Source organism: Chiloscyllium plagiosum, chromosome 3 (genome assembly GCF_004010195.1).
Source record: "Chiloscyllium plagiosum isolate BGI_BamShark_2017 chromosome 3, ASM401019v2, whole genome shotgun sequence".
Lineage (NCBI taxonomy): Eukaryota > Metazoa > Chordata > Chondrichthyes > Orectolobiformes > Hemiscylliidae > Chiloscyllium > Chiloscyllium plagiosum.
Genome location: NC_057712.1, coordinates 31,593,402 through 31,613,930, shown reverse-complemented (window position 1 = coordinate 31,613,930; position 20,529 = coordinate 31,593,402). Strand labels below are relative to the sequence as shown.

The following is a 20,529-nucleotide window of genomic DNA, read 5'->3' as shown; positions in this document are numbered from 1 at the left end:
CTTTCCTCATTATCTCCCTGGGTCCCACTCCCCCCCCACCTTACTAGTCTTAATCCTCCCAAGTAGCTCTAGCTCTAGCAAATCTCCCAGCCAGTATATTAGTCCCCTTCCAATCTCGGTGCAATACATCCTTCTTGTACAGGTCACTTCTACCCCAAAAGAGATTCCAATGATCCAAAAATATGAATCCTTCTCCCATATAGCTCCTCAGCCATGCATTCATCTGCTCTATCCTCCTATTCCTGCCCTCACTAGCTCGTAGCACTGGGAGTAATCCAGATACTACTACCCTTAAGGACCTCCTTTTTAAATTTCGACCTAACTCTCTGTAATCTCCCTTCAGAGTCTCAACCTTTTCACTTCCAATGTCGTTGGTTCCAATGTGGACAATGATGTCTTGCTGGTCCCTCTCCCCCGTGAGAACATTCTGCACCTTCGCTGAGACACACTTGATCCTGGCATCAGGGAAAAAACACACGATTCTGCTTTTTCTCTGCTGGCCACAGAAACGTCTGTCTGTACCTCGGACTAGAGAATCCCCTAACACAATTAATCTCTTGGAACCGGACGTACCCCTCGTTGCATTAGAGCCAATCTCAATACCAGGAACTTGGCTGTTCATGCTACATTCCCCTGAGAATCCATCACCCACTACATTTTCCAAAACAGCATACCTGTTTGAAATGGGTATATCCACAACAGACTGCTGCATTAGTTGCCTACCTCTCTTACCCTTACTGGAGTTAACCCATCTATGTGACTGTATCTGAGTCTGCCCCCACTTCCTGTAACTGTCATCCATCACATACTGTTGCTGTTGCAGATTCCACATCGCTTCTAACTGCTTCTCCCAACTTTTAGATCTGGTCTATCCTTTTCCATCACTATATTAAAACGAATAGAATTATGGTCGCTGTAACTGTCATCCATCACATACTGTTGCTGTTGCAGATTCCACATCGCTTCTAACTGCTTCTCCAACTGATCCATTCCATCTGATAAGATTCACAACCAACAGCATTTATGGCAAATATAATCTGCAGTAACCCTTAAACTCTCTTTAAGCTCCCACATCTGACTAGAAATACAAATGAATCTATTAAAGGCCATTTTTGCTCCTTCACAATCTACAGAAATTAACACCGTTCTATTCCTCTACAAAACACTGCCCAGGTTAAATTAACAGTTATGGCTTATATTTTAAGTTTAATCAAGAGACATATCTCCAAAAACATATAATCAAGAAAAAACCCATTCTACTCACTACTGCATATTCTCTGTAGGCCACACTTAAAACAACGATTAACTTATCTGATTCTGTGCTGTGAACATCGCCCAACAGTTCCTCCAAGTAGAGTTGTGAATTTCACTGTAGTAACACACATGTCTTTGACCAAGTCTTAGGGCCTAATATACTTTGTTTTACCGTGTTACTGTGAACTGCCTTGGGAACATTTTTTGCGTTGAAGGCACTACAGAAATGTCAGCAGATGTTGTTGTAATAAGCTTCACCTCAATCCAGGTTCTTATCTAATGCTGTTATACCCCACCTCAAATTTAACTCACATCCCACTTTGAAAACAATCAAATGAAAAAATGGGGAGCATGCCAACATCTATTAAACCGAAAATGAAAAAAATCCAACACAAGTCCATGCAAAACCCAACGTGAAATCTCTTTATAATTGGCACCAAAAAAAACTAGATTCTTTACAGTTTTGAAAGAGGAAACCTTGCATGATACATTGTAAATCATACAATTCTAGATTTACAATTCAAATGATTCAATACTGGAGCATTGCTTGGTAAAAGCAATCATTGAATCATCGAATCCCTATAGTGTGGAAGCAGGCCATTTGGACAATCACGACCACCCCAACTATCCCAATAGCTCCCATCTAGACTCTCCTCTTACCCTATCCCTCTATTTCCCATGGCTAATCCACCTAACTTACACATCCCTGGACACTGTGGGAAATTTAGCATGGCCAATCCACCTAACCTACACAGCTTTACGAAAGTGAGGACTGCAGATGCTGAAGATTAGAGTCGAGGGTGTGGTGCTGGAAAAGCACAGCAGGTGAGGCAGCATCCAAAAAAGCAGGAGAATCGACGTTTCGGGCAAAAGCCCTTCATCAGGAATGGGGCTGTGAGCCAAGTGGGTGGACACATGAATGGGAGGGGTGGGGCTGGGGAGAAGGTAGCTGAGAGTGCATTAGGTAGATGGAGGTGGGGGTGATGGTGCTCGCTCTGAGAGGAGGGTGGAGCAGATAGGTGGGAAGGAAGATGGACAGGTAGGACAGGTCATGAGGGCTGAGTTGGAAGGTTGGAACACGGATAAGGTAGGGAGGGGAAGTGAGGAAACTGGTGAAATCCACATTGATGTCGTGGGGTTTGTGGGTCCCAAGGTAGAAGATGAGACGTTTTTCCTCCAGACTTTGGGTGGTCAGGGAATGACAATGTAGGAGGCCCAGGACCTGCATATCCTTGGCGGAGTGGTAGGGGGAGTTCGGCCACAGGGCAGTAAGGTTGGTTGGGTGTGGGTGTCCCCCGCACATCTTTGGACTGTGGGAGAAAAACAGAGCACCCACAAGAAAACCCGTGCAGACAAGGGCAGAATGTGCAAACTCCACATAGTCACCTGAGGTTGGAATTGAACCCAGTTCCCTGGTGCTGTTAGGCAGCAGTGTTAACCACTTAGCTACAGTTCCACCCCAATATCTGAGTCAATCACAGGTCACACTGTATTTGTATCACACATTTAAGTTAGCAACAGCATGCTGAATAGATAGACTCATCTGCAAGGCTATAGAATATTATACAATCCATAACATTTCTAAAGATATTCGAGTGAAGTACATTGCCTTCTCTGCCAGAAAAAAAAAGTGATTTCACTGTTTGTTCCAGCTCAAAACAAGTCTTTCTCCAGTTTATTGGCACTGGTGTGCAGTTCTCATTAATATACTCCAGTGTCAGAGTGCTATGGCATGCAAGACATTCACCCAGATTTCTTTCTTCTATCTGAAGACTGTGGCTGATAGCAAGCACATTGTCAGAATGATCTTCACATGGATGGGGGTCGGTGATGAAATCAAGATGTCCAGCTTCTTCAGAGAATTAAAACCCATGGAAAAGAAATTTAAGCAATCTCTGAGGATTCTGATAAAATGATCAATGACCCTGAAACATTAATGCTGTCCACAGACCTGCTGCATATTCCCAGCATTTCAATGTTCTCATCTCAGTGTCTGGGAGTGGGGGATACTTGAAATTGCAACATGGTAATAAGCTTTGCAACTATTGCTCTGTTAGGCTGGTGAACTGAGTGCAGTATCAGCATTCTGTGAGGCAGTGATCAATAAAAGTTTACTCTGTCTTGTTCAGCACAAAAAGTGTCCTCTTCAGTACTTTATTCTAATGTTGACTCAATATCATTAGATTAAAAGAGAAAATCATTATTATAGCCACAGATAACACCAAGTCATTGCATATAGAAGGGAAGAAGGTCACATCAACCTGAATGTGGAAAACAACTCAAAACCGAGAGCACACTTGCATTATCTTATCTCAGCTATTGGCTAGATTAGTGCATTAAGATCTTGTGAGACCATTCTCACCAACTCAGGGACGTGCTCGGGTGTGGACGTGAATGTGGGTGATAAACTAAAGAGGAGATTCAGCAGGTCGGTCTCACATATTTTAATGCAGACACCTTATTAAAAAAGATTATCCAGACTCAGCACTGAACATACACCCACAGTCATCATGTGGACACCTTCTCAACTGGAATATTTAGAGGGACAATTCAAAAATAGAATTTGGAAGAGTTAGGAGATTAAGTCAAGCAAGGTCAAGTCTCAGAATCAGTCAACGCTCTTTGGTTTGGACTCTTGAGATTTTTCCATGTGGTACATTTTGATTTTTTTGGGGGGGATTATCTTTTTATATCACTAACTCATTTACTAAATGATGCAGTTACATACTGACAACATTTTCTGTAATAGCTGGTATATAAAGTATTTGGACTGATGCTGAAGCAGAATTGCAAGAAATCATTGGTATCCTCAATAATTATCAACTCCCATTACACTGAAAGCTACAACACATGGGGAAAATTTGCATTTCTGATAAATCAAAGTCAGTTCAAGACAATATGCATAACTTAGAAACAAGCTCAATATAACGGACACATACATCTTCACACAAAAAAAAAGATTTCCCAAAACACACCTTTCACAGACTCGGTGAAATCACAGCTAATGAACTTCTATCACATTTGCACAAAGCTGGAGCATGTAAAGCAGGCAGGCAGTATCCTAGTAAATGCATCTCTCATCTCAATTCCTCTGTAATTTATCTCCCAAAATGGGCACCTGGACACATTCCCTCTTAAGCTAGGGATTCCACGTCGTTTTTTACAGATTTCATTATCTCAGTGATAAAAGATTCTCTGGCTCCCCATTAGCTGTGTATTACCTTGGGCAGGTTTAAAATTGTTTTCTCATTCCTTTGCAGCCTCCTTCACCCATCCCTTTCCACCTGCAGCTTCCTTACACTGCAACTGCCAGCTTCCACTTCCCCCCCAGTGCTGCCTGCTTCTTCTTCCCTCTCCCAACAGCCTCCTCTTCTCTCCTCACTTTGCTGCCCGCTTTCCCATTGCACCCCGCCATACACAGGTCACTTTCACTGGTATTGAGTGACCACCCAGTCCAGCAAGGAGCAGGTCTCTAACTGAGAGGTTACAGATATTTGCCTCATACTCTGTTTCTGGAAGCACAGTTCTTCTGAGAAGGTAAGGTAGCTGCAAATCTCCCCATGCTCTTTATAAACAGATGTTGTTGTCTGTGAGCTCAGTTTTGCTGCTGCTCTCCTCTTTCTTGCAGCTCCTGGCTGTACAGCAGGCTGCTGCTTTTCCTAACTGTTGCGAACAGACTGACATAATCTCAGACTGTTGACAACGAGAAGGATGGAATCAGGAGCGAGGAAAGATAATTTTAGCCGGGACCAAAAACAATAGTTTCGGACCTTCCAATTTTTAACTGTAAGAAATTGCTGCTCATCTAATATTGCAGGCTGGATAATCAGTTGGATAATTTAATAACCGCAGAGGAGCTGTGTGATAGGGTGATGAGGTAGACCTGGACGTTGTCAGTGTCTGTGCAAAAACCAATGTGATGGCAATGAATGATATTGCGAAAGGGCAACATGTGGATATTTAAACAGCCATCAATCTGTCCAGAGGGCCTTGCAAACTTATTGCAGAATTGCCCAAATCATACCATTTAGCTGAATGTCCAGCCTCTACTTCAGAACAGGATAGCAACAGCACAGGTTCACTTCTTATTCTGGCTGAAGGTGACATGGAACCTGACTTGCATTTGAAGGCAGTGACAAATCACCACCAATGAGAAAGAAAACTGCTAAGAAATCATACGGCAGCATATCATCCTTACAATTTTGGTACCAACAATAAGATGCTTAGAATATTGATCAGGGGAAGAAGTTAGATAGATCGTTGATGAGATATGGAATTAGAGGAAATGGGAAAATAAATTACACTTATGATTAGGACTGATGCTCATTGGAGGATAAACACCTACAAAGGCTCAACTGTTTGCTTCGATATTGCAATTTTAAAAATGTTTTCTGTCCAGGCTGAATAAGAATAAAGTCCTGGTTTGCCATTGCTTATAATTGTCTGACAGAAGTGAATGAAGAAGGATTGAACTGTAATAAATGTATTTACTATTATGAGAATGAAAACAGTTCCTTACTATAGCAGCAAGGGGTAATAGGAAAACTTGACCAGCAGCACGAGAGACAGTGATGATTAAAATAGTGCAGAGATGCATAGCTACAAATAAATGAAATGCTGAAGTGAGTTCAATTAGACTACATCATGGAGCAACAAAATGGAAGATCAGCAACCTGTAATGCACTGCACCACTTTTTATTTCTCATTGATTTCAAAAATATTGCTGAGATTTTAAATTTCAAAGCAACATGAAACTGGGAAATATGTGTCCAAAAAGAGTTTGAACTCTCATTCTGTGAACTTCAGCAGAAAAAAAGGCTGGGCACAGTGAAAATAAATCAATTTGCAATGAGCCTATTTTGTGCTAATGGTGCAGGTCAATTTGACACTTCATGGGTGGAAAGCCCTCCTTCATTTTGTTCAATATCATCTCCAGTAGACAGTGGATCAGTAATCTCAATCACAGAGATCATAAGAGGTGTAGAGTGAGCAAACTTCGGGATGTAGCTGCCAAGCTAAAAATGTAAATTATTGAAGGTTACATTTCAAAGTAGCTGCACAGTACAGCTGCAAAATATGTTCGAAATAGAGAATGTGTTCTGAATGAACTGCAGTCAATTCTAGCAAGATGGGTAGAAGCTGAACTAAAATTCACATTCAAAAAATTAGGAATTAATCAATTGAAAGTCAGAAAGCCTCAAAGCAAGAGTCAAATATAAGGATTCTGGAAAAAGAAAATTAAATCTATGAATCAGCATGGAAAGACAATTTCTTTAAAATGGTGCGGAATTTGTAATTGGTTTTTAAGACATTAGATGAGGTCTTAGAAGAGTTTCTATTAATTATAAAGTGATCAAAGTAATTTTCTTGGACAATAAGAAAGACTGGTCCACATGTTGTGGCAACCTTTGACATAGAAGTATAGCCAACAGTCAGGGAGTTCCAAATTAATGCCATTTTGCTGGGAGACACAAAGAAAAGTGGAAGTGAGGTAAAAAGGCCGAAAATCTAGAGGGCTATGAGAAAAGTTCACAGATTCCAAACGAAGAGTTGGGTTTTTCACCAGAAATGGCCAAACCAAAAACTGGGGCATTACTGGATGGTCAGTTCAAAAGATCTCTGGAAAACCACATCATCAGTACTACGAGGGAGAAAGGGTATGTAAACATTGTACCTTACTGATGATAGTCGGATTGACAAAAATCAGAGGTGAAAGTTATTCAATAGGACTCCTCACATATCCTGCCTGAATAAAAAGAAGCATATTGTGGAACTTTATTGCTACTTAATGGTATACATGTTGAAGAAGAATGCTTGTGGTTGTATAAGAAATAACTTTATTGCAAAAACAGTTTAAGTTTAATGTGATCTTTTCATTTGAAGTTCTGCCTGACCATTAATTCATAGCTCATTTGCATTATTATGATTTGTACTGAACTTAAAGTTACAGAAAGTGACATTTCTTCATTTGGGATTCATTCAGTATTTAATTTACCAGATTCTCCATGGGGTTGATAACATTAACAAACAAGAGAAAGTAAAACTTCACCAATTCAGAAATCTGTCATGAGTATAATTTATAGAAGCTCGGAACCATAAAAAACATGTTTTGTGAAAGAGTGAATGGGAGAATTAGTTGAACTTTAGTGTCAATAAAAGATGTAATGAATGCAATGTAGATTGAAGACATGCCAATAAAGTAGGGATGGATTCTGGTTGCCTGAGAAACATAATCACTGAGGAAAATGTTAGTTCAGAGTTGAAACTAGGAAACAGCTCATTATATTCCAGATATACCTCTACCAGTAAGAAGAAAACAATAGAAAACAGTAGACACATCTGAGAAAATACATATCTTCTGCATCTCTTCTAAGGTTACAATGTGGACAGAATTCTGCACTCATCCTCATGGCGTGTGAGGAGATGTGAACCCATTTAAATGTCAGGATTTATCAGATGGTGATCCAGCCACCTCTCCACCTCCATGTGATTAAGTCCAAGGCTGGGAAAAGACCTATTGATCATCTTCCTGCCCTATTATTAAGTGAGGCTGTTCAGTAGGAAATTAATGTCTATTTAAGGACCTTGTCCCTTTACTGCTGGTTTTAACTGACTGTTGGATAGGAAACATTTCTTGCTGGTAGCATGATAAACAAACTGCTGTGTGGCTTCTCATGGTCTCCGACTCCAGTGCCTGAACGAAGGAAGGAAGACATGTTGAAGGCCACATTCAGCCCTTATGAATTCCCTTGCTCTTCATCTCCCCAAAACCCTCTCCTACAAGCACCCAGGCCCTCACAAGTTGAAAGCTTAGGTGTGTGCATCCTTGATCCCAGAGGAAAGTCTACCGAGGACCAGTTACCTTAGCAAGGCTTTTGACAAGGTTCCACATGGATCTGATTAGTAAGGTTGGATCACATGGGATCCAGCTGGACACAAAACTGGTTTGACGATACAAGACAGAGGGTGGTGTTAGAGAGTCCTTGCTCAGACTGGAGGCCTGTGACCAGCGGTGTACTGTAAGGACACCAAAATTGAATAAGGTTATCTAAGAGTACAATGGAATCTTGATCAACTGGGATGATGGGCTGAGGAATGGCAGATGGAGTTTAATTCAGATAAATGTGAGGTGTTGCATTTTGGTAAGACAAACCAGGGTACGACTAAACATGGTAGACCTCTGGGAAGTGTCGTCGAACAGATAAACCAAGGGATGCAGGTACAGAGTTCCTTGAAAGTGGCATCACAAGTAGACCGGGTGGTGAAGGCGGCATTTGGCATGCTTACCTTCATTAGTCAAAGCACTGAGTACAGGAGTTGGTAAGTCATGTTACAGATGTTCAAAACATTGATGAGGCCATATTTGGAGTACTGTATACAATTCTGGTCACCCTACTATAAGAAGGATGTTATTAAACTGAAAACATTGCAAACAAAATTTACCATGATGTTACCAAAACTGGAGGGTTTGAGTTAAGAGAGGCTGGGTAGCTAGACAGGTTGGGAATTTGCTCCTCTATGGTGTAGGAGGCTGAGGGATGACCTTACAGAGATTTATAAAATCATGAGTACAGATAGGCTGAATAGCCAAGGTCTTTTCCCGAGGGTAGGAGAGTCCAAAGAAAGAGGGCATAGGTTTAGGGGTGAGAGGCAATAGATTTAAAAGGGACGTGAGGGGCAACCTTTTCACATAGAAGGTGGTGTATATGTAGAATGAGCTGCCAGAGGAAGTGGTAGAGATGGGTACAATTACTACATTTAAGAAAGATTTGGACAGATACATGGACAGAAAAGGTTTAGAGGGATATGGGCCAAATGCAGGCAAATGGGACTAGTACAGTTCGGAAACCTGGCTGGCATGGAAGAGCTGGACTTAAGGCCCTGTTTCCATGATGTATGATTCTATGGCTTTCTGATTCTAGGACAATGGAAGAAAAGGATGAAGTGGTGGTTTCATTAGCTCATCAGCTGGCAGTTGAGACCGCTATCACCTCTACAATATCCCAGTCCATGAGATTTCCAGTTACTGAATATAATTAATGGAGATGCAAAGGAAAGGAAACAGGGATTTTGATGAAATATGTACACTTTCCAAATGTCTTGAAAGATAAAAAGATAATGCAACTGGCCTACTTATAGATGCAAACTTTTCACAAGGTTAGGAAGAAATTTGTTCTCTTTATTAGAAAAGAAGAAATTAAGATATTGCTAAAGATATCAGCAGTAACAATTGTTTGCGGACTTGAAATTCTGAAAATGCGTTGGGCAATATCCCATAAGATAGTTAAAACATCCTGGTGCCAGGATCAAAGAGAATCGCAAAAGTTCAGACAACTTTGATGGGGAGGGTGCGAAGCCAGAGATCATGATCGACTTTGGTAGGAATGTCACCACAAAGTAACCGGATGGCACTGACACATCGATAGGATCATGGTTATCCAGAAGCAGAAAATGTAAAGCAAGTAGAAAAACAAAGCTTGCAACAATCCAAAATTGTTATTATTGTGAAAAGCTTAGAGGAGTACTGAAACTGTAGGAATTAAGTAAAAGAGGAAATTAGTAAAGAAAAGGGAGGTTATAAGAAAATATTGCCAGGCAATATCAAGATGAATCAAAGATGTTTTATCAGGGCATTAAGAGCAAGAGGATAACTAAGGAAAGGGTAGGACTTGACAAAATGTACATGGTAACTGATGCAATTTATGTGTGAAATGCAGAATGTAGAAAAGGATGGGCTCTTGATGATTATTTTGTCTTTGTCTTCACAAAGGTGAGGGACAATGAAGATATTCTGGTTAAAGAGGAAGAATTTGAAGTAATAAATACAATGAGCAGGGGCCAACAGCGGTAATGCCATTGGACTAGTAACCTAACATCCCAGGGTAATGATCTGGGGGCTATTAATCTAGACTCCCAGCATAATGATCTGGGGATGAGTAATCTTGGATCCTAACGTAATGATCTGGTGGTGAGTAATCTAGAATCCCAAAGTAATGATCTGGGGACTAGTAATCTAGAAAACTAGGGTAATGGTTTGGGAACTAGTAATCCTGAGCCCTAGGATAATGATCTGGGGACTAGTAATCTCAAATCACAGGGTAATGATCTGGGGACTAGTGATCGAAAATCCCAGGGTAATGATCTCAGGGCTAGTAATTTAGACTCCCAGGGTAATGATCTGGGGACTAGTAATCTAGTAACCCAAGGCAATGATCAAACTGGTAAGTACCTACCATATAAGTCAGGTTCTATGTACCTCCCAAATTGGTGTTCCATTTGAACTGGATACTCTGCCCGGAGGCTCTCAAATTTTCACAACATGGATTGCGAGACTGTTTAGCCCTTAATATTTCAAACAAGTATGAAACTGATGATCTAGATCAGCAAAGTTCAGGAAAGCCAATAGTATGTTATAAGATCATTTAAAAAAATCAGAACAGGAGTAGCCCTTCGGGTCTGCTTCAGCATTCAATAGGACCATGGCTGATCCAACATTCCACATGTCCACTTTCCTGCCTTTTCTCTGTAACCCCTAATTCCTCAACCGATTAAGAATCTATCTATATCAACCTTAAATATATACAAGGCCTCTGTCCCCAGGGAGGATTTCTGTGACAGGGAGTTCCAAAGGCCTAAAACCCTCTGGGAGAAGAAATTCTTCTCAGCTCAGTCTTAAATTGACGTCCTATTTATTCTGAGACAATGTGCTCTAGTCCTACACTCTCCCGTGAGCAGAAACATCCTCTAAGCATTTACTCTGTAAGAATGAAAGAGACCATCTCTTATTCTTCTAAATTCCAGTGAGTCGAATCCAACCTATTTAGCATTTGTTCGGATAACAATCCTTCCATATCAGGGATCATCCAAGTGAACCTTCTCTGAACTGCTTTCAATGAAATAATATATTTTCTTAAATAAGAAAATCAAAGATGTTCATAATATTCTGGATGTGGTCTCACCAGCACTTTATACAGTTACAGTAAGACCTCCCTATTCTTATACTCCAATCCCCTTGAAAGAGAGGCCAACATTCTGTTAATCCTGATTACCTGCTGCACCTATATGCTAGCTTTCTGTGTTTTGTGCACAAATACCCCCAAAGTCCCCTTGTTTTGCTGCTTTCTGCAGTTTTCTCCTGTTAAGTAATACTCTGGTCTTTTGTTCTCCCTTCCATATCACACAACTTCACATTTTTTCACTTCATACTTCATTTTCCAAACATTTGCCCACTTACTTAACCTATTGACATCTCTCTGTAAAATATTTGTATCCCTCTTGCAACTTGCTTTTCCACCTATTTTTGTGACAGCTATAAATTTGGCCACAATACAGTCACTTCCTTCCTCCAAGTCATTCATATATTTGCCACAAAGAGTTGTGGTCCCAGCACTGATTGATGTGAAACCCCACTGATTACAAGTTGAAAGAACCTGTTATCTCCACTTGCTGTTCCTGCCCATGAGACAATTCTTTAACAACACCAATATTCTACCCCCAATATTATGGCCTCTTATCTTATGATTAAGCTTTGGTGAGATATCTTATTGAAAACCTTCTTGAAATCCAAATACAATACATCTACAGATTCCCTCTACCTACTCTGGTTGAGATTTCCTCAAAAAATTGAATAAATTAGTTTGACACAATTTCCCTTTCACTGCTTTATGTTTTATTGAGAGAGGATTGAATACAATAGTAGCGAGGCTTTGCTTCAGTTATACAGGACATTAGTGAGACTGCATCTGGAGTCATCATACTGAAGGATGTTAATATGTTTTTTTAGATTAGATTACAGCGTGGAAACAGGCCCTTCGGCCCAACAAGTCCACACCGACCCGCCGAAGCGCAACCCACCTCAGTTATACAGGACATTAGTGAGACTGCATCTGGAGTCATCATACTGAAGGATGTTAATATGTTGGAAGCAGATTAGGGAAGGTTTCCTCGACTCATACTTGGAATGAGTGGATTGCCTCATGAGGCATTGCTAGGCAGGCTACATCTTTATCCTAGGCAAAAGTGAGGACTGCAGATGCTAGAAACCAGAGTTTAGATCAGAGTGGTGCTGGAAAAGCACAGCAGGTCAGGCAGCATCCAAGGAGCAGGAAAATCGACATTTGGGCAAAAGCCCTTCATCAGGAATATTTTCTGATGAAGGGCAAATCTGATGAAGGGCTTTTGCCTGAAACATCGACTTTCCTGCTCCTTGGATGCTGCCTAACCTGCTGTGCTTTTCCAGCACCACTCTAATCTAAACTACATCTTTATCCTGTGGAATTTAGAAGAGCCAGAGGTGAATTACTTAAAACATGCAAGATCCTAAGGGAACTTGACCAGGTGAGTTTTGAAAGGATGATTCCTCTTGTGGGAGAATCTAGAACTGGGGGTCACAGTTTAATAATAAGGAGTCAAATAATTAAAACAGAGATGAGGTAACAATTTTTTTTTACAAAAGGTTGTATGTTTTTGGAATTCCCTCCTTCAAAAGGCAGTGGATGCAGAGTCTTTCAATATTTCTAAGACAGTGATAGATAGATTCTTGACGACCAAGGGAATGAAAGACTATTGGGGATTGGCAAGAATGTGCAGCTGAGGTTACAATTAATCAGATCAGCCATGATCTTACTGAATGCTGGGACATGCTTCAAGGACCTAGTGGCTGACTCTTGTTCATTGCTCTTATGTTCAAAATTGGGTTGATCTCAAAAATTAACCTCAGTGTCCCAAGTTTGGGAAATGAAGAAATCTGGTTGGATTCTGGGTTCATTTTACGATTTTGTCAGAAAATGTGTTGTATGTTCACACGTTTAGGCGGGAGAGTATTGAATTTGAGTGTACTGCACTTGGTTGAAAATGCAAACCACAGAAACTGCAACTCATTTGGAGGAGCGAGAGAGAGAAAAAAATGCACTTGAACAAAAAGATAATTTCAATTTTATAACATCCCCACATTGTACATGTGGAGCAAAACATGCATACAGTAGACAATTTTTAGTTTTTTTAAAAAATATAATCACAATTGATACTGAGCTATAAACACATCTATGGGATTTTGAAATCTAAAAATTTAATGTTAGACAAAAAATTAGAATTCCTGTACCTGTATACCGGATTTTGAATCCACTTTTGCTTGTTGCATGATCTGTTGACCAGCGTAGATACAGGTGTCTTCCTGTACTTGTAAAATTTCTTTGTCCAGTGTGATTTCCACTTAGAGCAACCAGCAGTCGATTTTGACCAGTGGGCCCTATTAAGTATAAAACAAACTCATCATTGAACACTCAGTCAACATTTGGTCCTCAGCACAGAAATTCTAAAGATTCTGAAAATTTTACTAAGTTCTCATTTCAAAGTTTCTGCGAGGCTAATTAAAAGGTAACATTCTTGATGCCATTTCCTAATGGCAATGCATGTTAACTACATTTGTACACTTTTCACAAGTTCTGGTCATCTTCTGACACAAGGTCATTATACGAAACATTAACTCTGCTTCATCCTCCACGGACGTTGTTAGACATTCAGGGTGTTTCCAAGATTCTCTGTCTTTGTTTCAAAGATAAATTATCTGACTCTATAAAACTATTCAGTTTCCTTACATCTTGTTAAGAAACATTCGAGACATGAAAAAACAAAAAGAAACGTGCATTTTCATTTTTTGAATGATTTGCTAACCAACAACAGGAGGAGGGCTGACCAACAACATGTCTTCAATCTCAATGGTTTCTCCTTTCCTGCCTTGATGGAGCTGTCTCAAAACTGAATACAGCCTACCCACATTCTTAGCAGTGAATCTCTTCAATGTTATGCAGTGATCAGTTAACACATGATCTGCAAGCAGTTGGGATCCTCCTTTCTCCCACAAAATGGGTGCCTTTCGATGGAGCAATGCTTCATCCTTGACATGAACAGAACAACAAGTATATCTACTGAACAGACAGTCTGAGAACCCTAACCAAAATGATTTCCTTGGCATTGTGTGGCCTTTAAATTGGTTCATATTAGCCTGCTGCCATGAACGCGACACAGGAAATGATTTGTCATCGGCCCCAAGACCCCATGATTTTGGAACAAACAACTCGCATACAAGGCATCTGGTTAGGTGTCAACTCGATACCTGGAGGCACGTAAGGGCTGATCACAGGCTGAGTGTTTGGGCCACTCCCAGTGATCCTCAATGAGGCGTCAGGTTTGAGAACAATAGCCATAGAGTGGTCAGAAATGGAGGGTGGCAATTGGAAGGGGTAAGATTGGAGACCAGCAAGAGTTTTCTGAGTCAGAGTGGTGTCTGAAGAATTGCTGGGCCATGTTGTACTAAGTCCATTTTACAAAAGCTAACTTTTTGGGAGCCACATAGGACTACAAGTGAGTTTACATGCGTTTAAATTTTGGGGAAAACCAATTTTGTTTAGAGGCCAATGAGCAGACATTCTGCCCCTTAATGGCATTTGTATAGAGCCTAATACCAGGTTTAGGTGCAGAGTTTGAAATAATGGCTCCTACTCAAAGCTCAAAAACTGTACTGTGTCGAAACCCAATTCCTTTGCCTCCATTTTCCAAGTTAAAATGAGCACAGCCGCATTGAATTTCTTGGCCACAACCTCCAAAGCCTGACCTTTGGGCCATCAAGTCATAGCTCATTGAAAACTACACTGAACAAAAAATTACATTTCATTCAAATAACAGTTGATAAATATTGCTTAATTCTTACAGCAATTCTTACCATCGAATATACTCAGCTCATCGAACTGTTTTTCACTTTGAAACATCTCCACGAAAATAGTAATATTGTACCGGTGTTCTACTCGAATTGTCCAGGAACACGTTTGGAAATTCGGATAATTTTCTGGAAATCTTGGGCTTAATATGACTCCTGCAGAGGCTCTGCGAATTTCATTTACAGGACACTGTGCTGAAATACAAGTGGAGATCTGATTATTACTAGATCTCTGGAGAGCAAAAAAATATATCAGGTAGTCACATCCATAGTTTTTACCTGTAACTGAGTTTCACTTCTTTCAGGAATGATATTCTAAAAGTTTCACTTAATTTTGCATACAATTCTTGCTATTGAGGATCAAAAGGGCCTGAACTATTTTTTAATGTCGAGAAAGTATTTCCTAAATAGCTCAGATCAAATGTTAAAGTTATGCCTGTCTTGTGCAAAAAGCCACCACTAAAGAATACTTTTTCTTTGTCTCTTACTAAAAAGTCATAGATTCATAGAAGATGCAGCACAGAAAAAAGGTCATGTGACCATCTAATTCCATTTCCAAAACTTGGCTGATAGCCCGATATGCCTTGGCATCACAAGTGTACATCGAAACACTTCTTAAAAATTATGAGGATTTCTGCCTTGACCACCTTTACAGTCAGTGAGTTCCAGATTACACAGCCCTCTGGGTTAAAAAAAAATCTTACATCTCCTCGATAACCTTATCTTCTATGACCCCATCATTGAGCGTTCCACCAAGGAAAAGGTTTTCATTTGTCTACCCTGTCCATCACATTCCTGATAAAGGGCTTATGTCTGAAACATTGATGCTCCTGCTCCTCAGATGCCCGCCGATCTGCTGTGCTTTTCCATAGCCATGTTTTTTGACTCTCCAGCATCTGCAGTCCTCACTTTCTCCTTTCACCCTGTCTATGCCCCCTCATAATTTTGCACCCCTCTGGTGTTTCTGCGCTGTACACTTTTCACTGGCGCGTCCAAAGTCAAATCCACACATATAAACCTAGAGCAGAAGTAGGCCTTTTAGCCTCTCAAACCTGCTCCACCAATTAGTGGTTAGCATTGAGGCCTCACAGCGCCAGGGACCTGATTTCAATTCCAGCCTCGGATGACTGTCCATGTGGAGTTTGCACATTCTCCCCGTGTCTGCGTGGGTTTCCTCCGGGTGCTCCAGTTTCCATTCACAATCCAAAGATGTGCAGTTCAGGTGAATTGGCCATGCTAATGTTTCAGTTGTATAGCGCATGGGTCACAACCCATGCATTTGTCAGACACAAGTGGGTCTGGATGGGTTACTCTTCAGTCGGTGTGTACTTGTTGGGCTAAATGGCCTGTTTCCACACTGTATGGAAATGAATCTAATTGACATGATCATGGCAAGTCTGATCATGGCATCAGCTCCATATTACCACCTACTCCAAACAACATTTGACTCATTCCTTCATCAAGAACCCATCTACTTTTAACTTAAAAATATTGAATGACTCTGCTCACACCATTCCTTCAGGGAGAAAGTTCCAAAGACTCCTGATCCTGAAAGAAAATATAGGGCACTAGATGGGTTGTGACCCATGTGCTATACAACTGAAACATCAGTATCTCACCATAGTACTCTAAGGCTCTTTAAAAAGGCTTACATTCAAAAAGATGGCCTCAGTTTTACTTGGAACTTTGGCCTGTCACTTTCACATTTCCCTCTTTAACCTAATATGCTCACTATTTGCAAGTTCTTTCTATGAAAGTGTTAACAATTGCAGCTTTGCTATGTATTAATACTTCCAATATGGCCTTTGCAACTGACTGGAAAACCAACGAGCACCTTGTGTTGCACCTCTTTAAGGCGCAATACATTGTTTCTCAATCAGGCACTGAATAGGCCAGCAACAGGTCCTTGCTGAGAACAAGGACCCCAAGGCTTAAGTTCTGCCCATTTCAGTTTCTGGAGAAAGGCTAGCAACATATTAAATGGCAGTGCTATTCCCAGGACACCCACCCCAAGGCTGAGGAATGTTGTTGCATCCCAGGCCATAGTTGAGAGACGGGATTTGGGCTGGGCTGGGCGGGGCGGGGGCGCAAGGGGCTTGGATGGAAGATGGAATGGAATTGGCAGTGAGGATACTGAAGTAGTCAATAGTAGGTGACCTCTTTACCAATGTCAGGAACTTCAATCAGGCATTTAACAAGGGACATTCCTGGGAGTCCAAAAGCAAACACATTTGGGTTTGTTTATCAATGCCTCCTGTATAACGAGACACCCATCCACCAATGGATCAATTGTAATGGCAACAGAAGGAGGCCATTTAGTGGGAATTAATTGACCACTTAAGGGCCTCAATTGGTGGCAGGGTGGGAGGACCATCCATTGGCTTTTTACTACAAAATTAAGCAGAATTGAGGCAAGAAGGTAGCTGCGTCCCCAAACTCCTACCTGATGAATGAGACCTAACCCTAAACTCCATCACCTGCCATAGGGGAGGGGATTCTGGTCTGGCCATGTTATGGATTTTCCCTATCATACTGATGTATGTGTCCATTCTGCATGTTGAGCAGGTTGTAGTTCATCTTATAAAGAAGTCACATCTCCACGTATAATTCCTTACCTTCACAAGATGGAAGTGTCCCTTCAAACTGCAATCGTGTTGATAGCCTGCAAGTCATGAGCTCATTGCCAACAAGTGTGTACCCAGGGGGACACTGGTATCTGACAATATCACCTAATAAAAAAACAGCATACACTTTTACAGAGAACTTTTCTCAACTTGAAGACACCTCATAGCCAATCAAGTACTTTTGCAATATAGTCATTGCTGCAATATAGGAAACCTTACAGTTAATTTGTCATCAGCAAGTTCCTACAAAAACAATTAAATGACCAATCAGATCATTTTATTTTTGGATGCTGGTATCGGTATAAATGCTCCTCTTTGAATAGCACTATTTGGTCTTATACACCTGCTCAAGATGGGAAAGGGGACTTTGGCTGGACATTGCATCTCAAAAGCTGACACTTCCAACAGTGTAGCACCCCATTAGACCATAAGAAATTAGTGTACAATTAGGCCATTCAGCCCATTGAGTCTGCTCCACCATTTAATTATGACTGATATATATCTCAACCCCATTCTTTTGCTTTTGCCACAGCCCTTGATTCACCTACTTATCGAGAACCTATCTATGTCTGACTTAAATTCACTCAATTGCTTGGCCTCCATAACATTACTGCAGCTTGAATTGAAGTCTCTGTCTGAACTACGTTCTTGAGTATCTAGTGTGAAGTTTGAATCCACCATTGGTTGACTCTGAGGTGAGAAAGCTACTATTGAACCAAGGCTGAAAACATCTTATCATGGTCGGGTCCTATTTAAAGAAACACCTGCAGCTTTTACCTGTTCAGCTAGGATTTTTTTGGGGGTAGATACGCTGCCACCAATTGTACGTGGAATATTCATCCACACAGTTTACTAGTGTTAAGTAATGAAGAATTAAACACCAATAAGTCTCGAGTAGAAGAAGCGTGCACTTGAGTGACAATAGTTTTTAATAATTTTACCATCTTTATGCCACTGGCAATGTAAACCTACTCTGTCAAATGTCCTGTCAGCTTCCAACTTCAAAAAAAGAGAAATCTCAGCTTGTGGAAGGAACTCAGTTAGCTTCACCAGCTATAGACTGGACACTGTAATGAGTTATCCTCCACTTTAGGAGTTTTCAACCTGCAATATTATCTCAGGGTACAGTATATCTGTAATTAGGTGATAACTGAAACAACTTTCTGAACCTTACCAATATCTGCACTTTGATACCTAACTTAGCAAGTCTAGAGAAGGTGTGGGCTTGTGTGCACTTAAGTATGAGACAAGAACTTTTTTTATAGTTCTGAGGAAGGGTCACTTGATCTGAAACATTAACTCTGATTTCTCTCCACAGATGTTGCCAGACCTGCTGAACTTTTCCAGCAATTTGTTTTTAGAAATTATTTTCTGATTTACAGCATTCACAGTTCTTTTGTTTTTTACTTTTTTATAACTGTTTATGAATATTTATTATAACAATCACATCTGAATATATTGTCGGAATGAATACTTTATGGAAGAGTATTAAAGATTGCTACAATGACTATTCCACTTTAAATTTATAAATGCTGTTTGAATCTACCTTAAAAAAAAAACTGGATAATCAATCAAAACAAGATTTTGTCCACACAATGTCTTATCATTTGCTGGTGCTTTTTTAAAAAAGAATTCTTATGAGTCACCATCCATCCCAACTTGTATCGCAGGTGTTTGGTAACCCTTTAAGATCTTGCACTTTTGTACAATATTTTTGCTAGTTTTCTGGCACTTATTCAAAAGCTGCATATGGTACATTTTATTTCCAATAGCTTCCATTAACTTAATTAACACCTTACTTTTTCATGAAAGTGACTCTTGACAGGCAGACCATCTGGCACCTGATCCGCTGTTGGCAAAATGGTCTGGCAGTGGGAAGGAAACAAGAATCTTGCCAGGATGCCTTTGTACTTCATTTGCCAACATCCCTTCCTCCAAGCCCATTCCCAATGCCTCATGAAATTCAAACCATTATATCTGGAAGACAGGCCAGGAGGGTCTGGCTGATGATATCAGCTTATCAGTTGACCTTTGTTCATGATGTCAGCACAAGATGGGGTATGAATGCAAGCACTGTCTTGCTTCTGTTCAGAACTTTCCATCAGCAATGAATGGTTGCATATCCTGTGGAATTAGCTCTCACTCCAGATTCTGTCTGGCATAAAATCTTCCCAAACTATATCTTCTGGCCCTGTTCACTGAATTTAAATTCAATCTGATGTAAAGTGACCAATTCTGCAAATCAAGCTCTTTTTTTGCTGAAACTTCCCCAAAACTGCTTTTCAAAAAGTAGGAAGCTCGTCATATTCTCTTCTGTTAAAGTGTGTGATACAAAGATTGTACGCATTGAGAGAAAATACTTGAATCTTTTGAATCTTTAGCTTTAGAAATTGGTTCTTAAAAATCAGTGACAAGTCTAACAGATCTAACTCCACACCACAATGTATAGAATTTCAAAGTATGCGAGCATATTAGGCAATTGGCATCAAATTAGGAACCCTAACTTAGTGAAATATCTATGAGTTAATGAACAATGAATATTTGTGAAATAAATGTAGTAATGATACTGCACTTACCTATTTCATAGTCTTCATCCTCAGTCAGTATTGTAGCCAAAGGAACAACTGGGGGCTGCTGACACTTTTTAAGCCAGTAAGCTGGAAAATAAATGCAATTTAAATCACTTACTTACTTAATAACTAAGTTAACTCATTATTCAATACGCTTCAATGCACTTTATTCAATAAAAAATTCATTTCCATTCTACGTTAAAGGAAGAGGCATTTTTTGATTTATCAGAAAATCCCTGGCAAGATCATTTGAAAACCACTTCCCCTTCCCTCAGATGGGCTTATTTTGCATTGTAGGCTGGTGATTCTTATAAATAAGTAATAAGGAATTAATAAACTTGCATTCACAACCTCAGGAGACCCAAAG

The 20,529-nt window shown here is 40.3% G+C and overlaps 1 protein-coding gene across 1 annotated transcript in view; it reads right to left on the bottom strand.

The window, feature by feature from the left end:
- The window catches only part of LOC122548600 (CUB and sushi domain-containing protein 1-like), a 2,366,391-nt gene that overhangs the window by 210,672 nt on the left and 2,135,190 nt on the right, over positions 1–20,529 (bottom strand). Inside the window, exons 46-49 of the mRNA XM_043687435.1 lie at positions 20,169–20,249; positions 17,584–17,697; positions 14,975–15,163; positions 13,355–13,501 (exon numbers count right to left, since the gene is read on the bottom strand). Coding sequence (XP_043543370.1) covers positions 13,355–13,501; positions 14,975–15,163; positions 17,584–17,697; positions 20,169–20,249 — 531 coding nt within the window. The remainder of the gene's footprint in view (positions 1–13,354; positions 13,502–14,974; positions 15,164–17,583; positions 17,698–20,168; positions 20,250–20,529) is intronic.